Raw genomic sequence first — 10,595 nt, forward strand, 5'->3', positions numbered from 1 at the left:
GGTGGGTGGATGGGTTAACCTGGTGATGGGTATTAAAGAGGGCACGTTCTGCATGGAGCACTGGGTGTTATGCACAAACAATGAATCATGGAACACTACATCAAAAACTGATGATGTAATGTATGATGATTAACATAACAATAAAAAATTTAAAAAAAAATAGAAAGCTATAGCCCATAGAGCTAGAAGATTCTAGAAAAAACAAATCCTCTCCAGCAGTGACTAAAAGAATGCACTGTGACTTCTGAGGGTTCATTCTGGGGATACAAGAATGAGTCATTAGGAAACCAGAGTAAGGATGCTAAAATCCACATGATGACCTGGATTCTAGCTCCAAAGGCATTTGATAAAAATTTCACATCCATTATAGCTCTTAAAAAAAAAAAAGTCATTAAACTAAGCAAAGAAATGGACACTTTTTTTTACATGATGAAGAAAAGTCAGATGTAAATATTTGATGGAGAAGAGCTTGAGGCATTTACATTAAAGTCAAGAATCAAACAGGGCAGCCCACTTTCACTACTACATCTGCATTGTTTTGGGGCTTCTGGCCAGTGCACTAAAAGGAAGAATAGGAAAGAAAAAGTACATACTTGAGAAGAAGGAAGAAAAAGATATTATAAATCTATAATATGAATTATATACAAGATACCTAGAACATACAAGAGATCGAGCTAAAAATGTCAGAACTAATAAGAGTTCACTAAGTTGCTTGGAGGATATATGTGTAAAAATCAATAGATTTCTTACATTAGCAATAAGAAGTTAAATAAACAATGGAAAATTGCAACAAAATGATAGAATAACTTGGGATATATTTACTAGGAATGGACAAAATATATAAGGAAAGAATAGAAAAGCATAACAAAAATATACTGAGATTTTTGGATGGGATGTCTCAATATTATAAAGACATTATCTAAAATTTAATTTGTAAATTTTATTTAAGTCCAGGAAAAACCTCAACAATTTTTTTTTCTTTTTGGAACCTGACAGATTATTCTAAAGTTTGTATTGAAAGTAAATATATGAGAATAGCTCTGCAGCCTTTGAGGAAGTATGGGAAATGATTTTTCCCATCAGTAGTTAGAGTTGTGATACTGTTGCAAAGCTTAAACAGGTCAATAAAACAGTAGAGCATGTGGTTCCAAAGTGCTAGTCCCTGGGCTTGCCTTATCAGAATCTCCCAGCGGGAGCTTGTCCTGACTCCGTAGGTTTGTGGCAGGTCCAAGGATTTGTATGTTTCAACCTGATTCCCAGAGGATCCTGATGTGCAGCCATATTTGGGAAACCCTGATGTAGAGTGTCTCTTACAACAAGAGCCAGAAACAACGACATGTGAAGTGGGAATCTAACTGACAAGGTCCTTGGGAGAAATGGTTCTTGGAAGGTTAGAGGAGTAGCTTTTCTGGACTAGAGGGGAAGAGGTAGCTTAGGATCTGAGGGCATGTGCCATTGTGGAGAGGCTCATCCCTGCTAGGCTGGCCTCTGTGTCTTACAAACACAGTGCTGCACGGAGGCTGATTTCTCCTTCAGGAGGCAGCATCAGCAGATGAGGTGAACACTAGGAAATCATTCCCACCTCGAAGATACAGGGATGATGAGGAATTTGATTCCATCACCTCCTGCTCCAATTGCAACAGGAAATGAGTAAACATTGTAATATAAATGGTGGGCAGTGGTGAGCAGAAACCACATTTGTCGTAAAGAAATGTAGGATCTTTGCTATCATAAAACCACCACCAAGTGAACCGAAAGGGAGTGGCCCAGGCTGGTCTGGTCAGGGGATGTGTGGTGCTCACTGACCTGAGACCCACTTCCCTTCACATCTGGGACACCATGTGCAGCAGACCTCACAGAGCACAGTGGCCTTGGGGTGCTCCCGAGTAGGGATGATCTTCCTGCCTTGTGATGTTTTGGACTGTTCTCCCCATTCTTTTTTCCATGGATTTTTTTTTTCTTCTTTTCAGAACTCTGCTGTTTGCTTATGTTTTGTATTATAAAAGAGGAAGAAGTATAAACCATAACTGGCCTAAAAAAGATTTCAATTGCTAGTTGTCTTGTGTTCACTTCTTGATTCTTAAAGCAATATATAGTATGGCTCATGTGTGGTTGTATATGATTGAACATTAAAAATAAAATTCACTTGTGGCGCCTGGGTGACTTAGTCAGTTAAGCTTGATCCCAGAGTCCTGGGATCGAGCCCCGCATGGGGCTCCCTGCTCAGCGGGGAGCCTGCTTCTCCCTCTCCCTCTGCCTCTCCCTGCAGCTCATGTTCTTGCTCACTCTGCTCTCTCTCTCTCTCACAAAAAAATAAATAAAAAATTTTTAAAGGAAAAAAATTTGCTTTATACCTTCATTCTGGTTATTTGTTTTCAGTGAGGCATAACTGGGAGACTATGACAGAAGCGATTCAAAATTACATCGGCTCTCTAAACTGGGGCTGCAGGTTGTCCTTGAGGGAGAAGGCCGTGGCCTATGTCAATTCCTATGGAGAATTTGTTGAACATCATAAAATAAAGGTACTGTTTGTTTTGTCTTGTTTGTTGCTTTTCTTTACTATTGCTTGAACTTGCCTCAATCTGAAATTCCCTGCATGTTATGGACTCTCACTGACCTATGCACACACATTGCCTTTTGTGCACCTGTTTCTTCCCCATTGTTGTTGATTCCACAGGTCCTGCTAAATTGTAGGAATGCCTTTTAAAGAGCTCTTCATTTAAAGTTATTATTTGCCTTTTGATTTTATTACTACCTTAAAAGAAAATGTTTAGACTAAATAGTTGAAAGTTTAAAAGACAAAAAAATGAAAAATTTTAGTAGTGTAATTCTTTTTTAAAATGAAACCTTAGGGGGGATGGGCAAAATGGAATGAAGAGTCACGGGGATGAAGGTACAGCCTCGGGAATTAGGCAGGGGTGTCGTAGTAGCTGTGTGGGGACAGATGGCAGCTACACATGCGCTGAGCATGGTGTGATGTATAGACTCACCAATCACTGTGTTGTATACCTGAAACTGAAGGAACATTGTGTGTCAACTGTACTTCAGTACAAAGAATAATTAAAAAAATAATGTCATTCAAAGGTGTATTAATAAAATTAGTATGAAAACTAGTGTATTTTTATAAGCTTTGTAATGTTTCATATCATAAGAGCAATATGTGATGAAAATGAGATCGTTTTGGTGAACACGAGAATTTTAAATTGGAGTTATAAAAGACAATCAGCTATAACCCTCAACACCTAGTTTATTTTTGAACTCTGCTTTCCTGGCACAGTGTGCAGTGATCTTGGGGGGATTTGAGGTTGTTTTGTAGTCATTTATTATCTCTGGAAAGGTGAGATGGTCTGTCAAAAGCTGCCCCTTTTGAAACCATACATGGGCCAATTTGAATTACATCACTCACATGAAAGAAACATCATAGAACTATGAGTCAGGTAGTTTTATTTCTCAAATTGTGGCATGGCCGGCATGGTTGGTTGAATAAGCCAGTCGTTCGCAGCCGTACCTGCCTCTTTTCTGCGTTTCCGCATTTAGTGATAAGCAGGGTCTCCTCAGTTGCTCCAGCAACTCCCCTCCCACCCCTGCAGCCGGCGCTTGTTTCTCTCTTTCCGGACCCTCTGGAGCAAGTACCTGTCTCCAGGCTGTCCTCCCTCCATCCCACCATTTAAACCACCCTCTTGTTTAAACACCTTCATTGGTTTTTGAATTTTTTTAATAAATTATTTGTATAATTGAAAATGGGCAATGAATAACCTTTCCTGGTTCCCCATAGCTGAAATCTTGAGAATGGCAAATAAAGGTGTTAACATTTGGCATGAATCTGTTTCCCTTCACTGGGACATGTTCCCCCCTTTCCGGCCACTTTCTGACCACTTGCCACTCCACAGACACCTGCTACTTTCAGGCCTGTGTGCTTTTCTGTGCACTGTTCTCTCTGTAGGCTTCCTTTCTTCTCAAATCCTCTCACTTTCTTGTCTCCACTTGAAATACCACCACCTTTGAAGCCGCCCTCGACTGGTGTTCCAGTCCCCTATTCCACCTCCACTGGGCTCTGTAGGTGATATTTTATGAAGACTTCTTTTTTCTATGTTGGTGCTTATCACACTGCATTATTATATTTGCATGTCCGCTCCTGTTGGGTGGGAAGCTCTGTAACTAGTTGTCCGGGGTGTCTGATACCCTACCGTGTTTGTAGAAGAAGTTGAAATTTACTTTTCTCTTTTCAAGGCAACCAATAGAAAAGGACAGGAAACTTACTATACTGCTGCAAAATTTGTCCTAGCGACAGGCGAAAGGCCCCGCTATTTAGGAATCCAAGGAGATAAAGAGTACTGTATTACTAGGTAAGATTAAATAGGCTATTGTAACCGTAAATTATGTTATGTTTATGTGTCCAATTTATTTAGTCCCTGATATTATTTCACAAAAGATTTGAATTGATAACAAATAAAAAGTATAACACAAGAAGCTAAGCTTATGTTAACCATATTGAAGCCCAGAGAAAATAAGGTTAGGTAAGTAATAAGGTCAAATTTATGCACACATATATGCTGTATGATTCTAGGTAATTGCTCAATGAGGTCTGGGAAGTTGTCTCTAAACTTCATGGAAGCCAAAGCAAAGAAGTAAATACAAATAGCTTTAGGGTTTAGTGTCTATATGATCTAATGAACCAGTTGATCAGGAGAAGCGTGGCTGTTCCTAATACTGGGATTTAATAGTAATTATCCCTGGATGGTTACAGAGAGGACATTGTATAATGCAGGACAATGACTTTCAAACTTTCCTCACCAGATGCACATACGCAACTGATGAGTCATTGAACACTACATCTGGAACTAATGATGCACTATATGTTGGCTAATTGAATTTAAATTAAAAAAAAAAAGAAATGTGTTTTTTGTGACACTGTTGTTCAGGTGAACACACACACACGCGTGTGTGCGCACACAGACACACACACACACTCAAACCAAACCATATTTCTTCTTATATAATGTAGTCTAATATTTTCTATTCTTTTTTTTTTTTAAGATTTTTTATTTTATTTTATTTATTTGAGAGAGAGAGAATGAGAGAGAGCACATGAGAGGGAGGAGGGTCAGAGGGAGAAGCAGACTCCCTGCCGAGCAGGGAGCCTGATGCGGGACTCGATCCCTGGACTCCAGGATCATGACCTGAGCCGAAGGCAGTCGCTTAACCAACTGAGCCACCCAGGCGCCCCTATTTTCTATTCTATTTCATTTTTAAAACACCTTCACTTGTGATCCACTAATTTGATTTTGATAAACCTGAGGTATACTTCTTACTCTATAGTGGACACTCTTACAAACTCCAAAAGGCTCTTTCTGTTCATGTTTCTTCATTCCAGCACCAGGTTGCTATGCCAACAAAAGACCACTACACATCGAAACCTACATGTTCATTTTTACTTCATTTTTATTGCCTACGTGTTCCTTTTGTTGTTTTATTTTTCAGTGATGACCTGTTTTCTCTGCCTTATTGCCCTGGCAAAACATTAGTGGTGGGTGCATCTTATGTCGGTCTGGAATGCGCAGGGTTTCTTGCTGGCATTGGCTTAGATGTCACAGTTATGGTGCGCTCAGTCCTTCTTCGTGGCTTTGATCAAGAAATGGCAGAGAAAGTGGGTTCCTACATGGAGCAACATGGTGTTAAGTTCTTAAGAAAATTTGTACCTGTGATGGTAAGTCTGAAAGGCATTTGGAATTCCTTTTATTTTCAGGTTTTTAAAAATTCTCTTTTTAGTTTTTTATTCTAGCTCTCCTTACTTCATTTCCTGAAATAAATTAGTCCGTACTCAGTAGGACACCTTAAAGATAGTGGTCCCACCTCCAGTCTACATAACTGACCTCCACATGTCCCTCTGTCCTCCCCGCCCCTCCGCCTGTATGGGAAAGTGTCCTTGCTCCTCTCACGCCTTCTGTATGCTCTTACCTTCTCTCACCTTGTCAGGGATGCTCCATCTTCAGTTAACATCCTTTCTGCTCTGTCATTCCCACCAGTGTCTCTCCTCTTGAAACAAATAAGCCCTCCCTTGCCCTCTCTGCCCTTTTGGCTGGGTCCCTGTTTTTCTTTTCCTGTTTACAAGGAAACTTCTGTACATGCTCCTTCTGGTTTCTTGCCTCCATTTTCCACTTCAGCCAACTCTCAGCTGCTTTCATCCCTGCTCCTCCTTTGAAATTACATGCTGGGGTCTGTGGCCGACTCCATGCTGTCAGATCCAATGGTCATATCTCTGCCCTTATGGAGTGGGACTTCTGGGCAGCATTCGGTGAAACTGACATTCCTTCCGTTTGAAACACTCTCCATCCTTGAGCTCTCTGGTCCCACAGCCTGTGATTCCACATCTCCTCAACCTGTAAATTTCAGAGCACTGGCTCCCTCTTCTCTTCTCTGCACTTGTTACCTGGGTGGTCTTCTTTAGGTCCATACTTTATTATCTCAATGCTAATGGCTTTCAGATTTATATATTCTGCTCAGGCATCTCTCCTAAACTCCACACCCATTTACACATTTGGCTATGGGATATCGCCACTTGAATTCCTCATAAGCATTTCAGATTTATTAAGACAAAAATGAAATTCTTGATTTTCTTCCTAAGTGTATTCCCCAGCTCATCTTTCTGGCCTATCTCAGTACTCAGTAGGTGGTACTGAAGTCTACACAATTTATTAAGTCAACACCTGGAAAACATCATTCATTCCTCCTATTATGCCTCCACCAACTAATCCATTAATTTATTTCTACCTCCAAATTTTACCTTGTTACAGTCCTTTTTTCTCTGTCTTTACTTAGTCGAAAAACCTACATACGCACACATGTACACCCTCTGACCCATTTATTTTGTCACCTTTAGACAGAATCATTACATTACTTATCCTTACTAGGTTCAGCAGTTGGAGAAAGGTTCACCCGGAAAGCTGAAAGTAGTGGCTAAATCCACTGAAGGACCAGAAGCTATTGAAGAAGTATATAATACAGTAAGTTTTTATTTTATAAGCAGTAAAGTGGTTGAACACACTCATAAATTAGCACAAATGAAGTTTATGGGAAAATTCTTAGGCTTAACTTTTTTCCTTTTGATTGTTTGTAAAAACTATAATAAAATGGCAGGTAGTTGAGCTGTTGACATTTGGTAGTTTTTGGTGTACATGAAAAATATAAGAAAATATGTGTGTATGGATAATTTATACATAGAATAAAATCTGGAAGCAGATATATCTGACTTATAAGTACTTACTTCTGGAGCATTAGATATCTTTTACATTTGGGCATTTGAATATTTTCAGTAAAAATTGAATATATCTTATAATCAAAAGCAATAATAAAGATCTTTTTATTTTTAAAAACAATATAAAATCTGCAAACAATGTGAATTGTCCATGGACTATATTGGGTGGCAACAGTTCTAATTTAAAACTGATGATATTTGGATGTCAACATTTCTTTGGTAAATCATAATGATACATTTATGTTTTATATACTGATATATGTGTGATTGTTTTTAGTTAAAAAAAGGAAACAATATGGGGAGGATCAACAAAGCCAAAAAATAAGAAAACAAACAAAATAAATCAACCCCAGTTGAGAGTTTTATTAGAATTTTATCAGATATATAAACCAATTGGTAACTTTTTATTGCAATATTTAGTCTTCTCTCCATAAATATGGTATATCTTCCTCTTAATTTAGGTTGTCCTTTAATAATAAAGTTAATAAATTTCTCTGTATGCAAATCAAGAACATCTTTTAGATTTATTCCTAGGTATTTAATGTATTTTTATGTAGTCATAAATGGTATTTTTTGGGGAAAATGTCATTGTCTTTAACTGTTGCTGGTGTATAGAAATGCTGCCAATTTGTGTGTTTTGATTTAGTATTCCATAATCTTGCTAAACTCTGATAATTTATCTTAGATTATTTTGAATTTTCTTTGTATGCCTTCATACTGTTTGTAAATAACAAAAGTTTTGTTTCCTCCTTTCTGCTTTTTTCCTTTTTATTTCTTTTTTTTGCATAAGTACACTAGCTGGGACCTCCAAGAAATGGCAGTGGCAGGCATTTTGTCTTGTTCTCAGTATTGAAAGTTCTCAGTGTTTCATCATTAAAGAGTAATGTTTTCTGCAGGATTTTGTTAGATATTCTTAATTAAGTTAAAGAATTTCTTTTCTCTTTCTTGTTTGCCAAGGGTTTTTTGGTTATTTCTTTTCTGTTTTTTAAAAATCACAAGTGGATGTTTGGTTGTAACAGTGTTTCTTTTGTAGCTGTTGATCAAAAATTTTTTTCTTTAATCTGTAAATGTGTTGAATTACATTGATTTTCTAATGTTCAACCAACTCTGTGTTCCTGGTATAAACCCAACTTGGTAATGGTTCTTTTCATATATTGTTGGATTTGGTTCTTGAGAATTTTTGCATTAATATTCATGAATTGTATTGGCTCATAATTTTCCTTTCATATATTGAACTTTTCAGATTTGGATATCAAGGTTGTTTTAGCTCATGAAAGAAGTTTGGAGTATATTACCTCTTTCTCTGTTCTCTGGAAGCAGTTTCATAATATTAGAATTGGTTCTTTGTCTGTTTGATAGAATTCACTGATGTAACCATCTGAGCCTATAATTTTCTATAGATATATGTATTTGACTACTGATTGAATTTCTTTAACAGTCATAGGGCTTTTAAGGCTTTCTATTTTTTCTTGAGTTACTTTAGATTAATTATATTTTCCTAGTAATTAGTTCATTTCTTCTGAGTTATCGAATATAATGGTATAAAGTTATTCACAGTATCTAAATTTGTAAATTGTTTACTTTTATAATAAGGTGTAATTTACATGTAGTGAAATGCACATATCTTAGATGTACAGTTCAGTCGGTTTTGAAAAATGCACATTTGTGTAATCCATACACATTTGAAGGTAATAGAATATTTCTACGAGTTCAGAAAGCTCTCCTATATCGCTTCCCACTCCCTGACCCAAACAACCCTGTTCTGATCCTGTCACCATAGACTAGTTTTACCTATTCTAGATGTCACAGGAATGGAACTATATGATACATACTCCTCATATTCATCCATGTTGTGTGTCTGTAGTTAGTTGTTCTTACTATATAAATTATATGATTATAAAATTGTATGAGTATACCACAGTTTGTTCATTTTCCTGTGGATGAACACCTAGGCTGTTTGTGGTTTGGGCTATTGTGACTAAAACTGCTATGAAGATTTCTTGTGTAAGCCCTTGTGGACTTATATTTTCGTTTCTCATGGGTAAATACCTAGGAATGAAATTAAATGGTCATAAGATGGTTTCTGTGTTTAACTTTTTGAGAAACTGTATAACAGCTTCTATATGAATGAATCATTTTATATTTCCACCAGCTGACATGGGAGTTTTGGTTGTCCCATGTCCTCAACATTTGGGCTTGTCTGGATTTTTCATTTTAGCCATTCTAGTGCATGTGTAGTGGTGTCTTATTATGGTTCTAATCTACGTCTTCCTGATGACTAATGGTGTTGAGCAACTTTTCATGTGTTCACTGGCCATTTATTATATTTTCCATTATGAAGTATCAGCTCACATCTTTGGTCCGTGTTTTTTTATTCAGTTATTTGAATTTTATTCTTGAATTGAGGGAGTTTTGTACATCTCTTGGATACCTTCTGTTTTCAGGTAGATATATTGTGAATATTTTCTTCCCATTTGTGACTTGCCTATCATTTTTTATAGCATCTTTTGATGAACAGTAGTTTTAAAATTTTTATGAAGTCCAGTTTACTAATTTTTTGCTTTATGGTTAATGCTTTCTATGAGCTCTAAGGAATCCTTTTACCCAAAGGTCGTGAAGCTATTCTCCTAAATTTTATTCTTGAAGCTTTATAATTTTATCTTTTATGTTCAGGTCTGTAATACATCTTGAATTAATTTTTGTTTATACAGTGAGGTAAGAATATGGGTTTTTTTTCTTCAGTATGGGTATCCAGTACCATTTGTTGAAAAGACTTCCTTTCTCCACTGAGTTGCTTTGGTGCCTTTATTGAAATCATTTGACCATTTAACTGTGGGTCTGTTTCTACATTTCTTTATCCCATTGACCATTTGTCTCCTTTCACCACATTGTTTTCAATACTGAAGTTTTATAGTAAATTTTAGACTGGTGGAGTAAGTCCTCCGGTTTTGTTTAGGTCCTTTACATTTCCATATAATGCAGCTTGTCAATTTCTACCAGAAAAAAATCCTGTTGAGATTTTTTTCTAAATTTTTTAATTGTTATGTTAATCACCATACATTACATCATTAGTTTTAGATGTAGTGTTCCATGATTCATTGTTTGTGCATAACACCCAGTGCTCCATGCAGAACGTGCCCTCTTTAATACCCATCACCAGGCTAACCCATCCTTCCACCCCCCTCCCCTCTAGAACCCTCAGTTTGTTTTTCAGAGTCCATTGACTCTCATGGTTCATCTCCCCCTCTGATTTCCCCCTCTTAATTCTTCCCCTCCAGCTATCTTCTTCTTTTTTTTTTCTTAACTTATATTGCATTATTTGTTTCAGAGGTACAGATCT

The 10,595-nt window shown here is 37.1% G+C and overlaps 1 protein-coding gene across 1 annotated transcript in view; it reads left to right on the plus strand.

Annotated features, from left to right (window-relative positions):
- TXNRD3 (thioredoxin reductase 3) overlaps nt 1-7,313 on the plus strand; it is a 29,025-nt gene extending 21,712 nt beyond the window's left edge. The window contains exons 7-10 of the mRNA XM_081823143.1: nt 2,380-2,522; nt 4,231-4,346; nt 5,482-5,707; nt 6,912-7,313. Of these exons, the coding sequence (XP_081679269.1) occupies nt 2,380-2,522; nt 4,231-4,346; nt 5,482-5,707; nt 6,912-7,145 (719 nt within the window). The 3' untranslated portion in view covers nt 7,146-7,313. The remainder of the gene's footprint in view (nt 1-2,379; nt 2,523-4,230; nt 4,347-5,481; nt 5,708-6,911) is intronic.
- The last annotated feature ends 3,282 nt before the right edge of the window (nt 7,314-10,595 follow it).

Source organism: Leptonychotes weddellii, chromosome 1, assembly GCF_054177405.1.
Source record: "Leptonychotes weddellii isolate Sample4059 chromosome 1, ASM5417740v2, whole genome shotgun sequence".
Taxonomy (NCBI): Eukaryota; Metazoa; Chordata; class Mammalia; order Carnivora; family Phocidae; genus Leptonychotes; species Leptonychotes weddellii.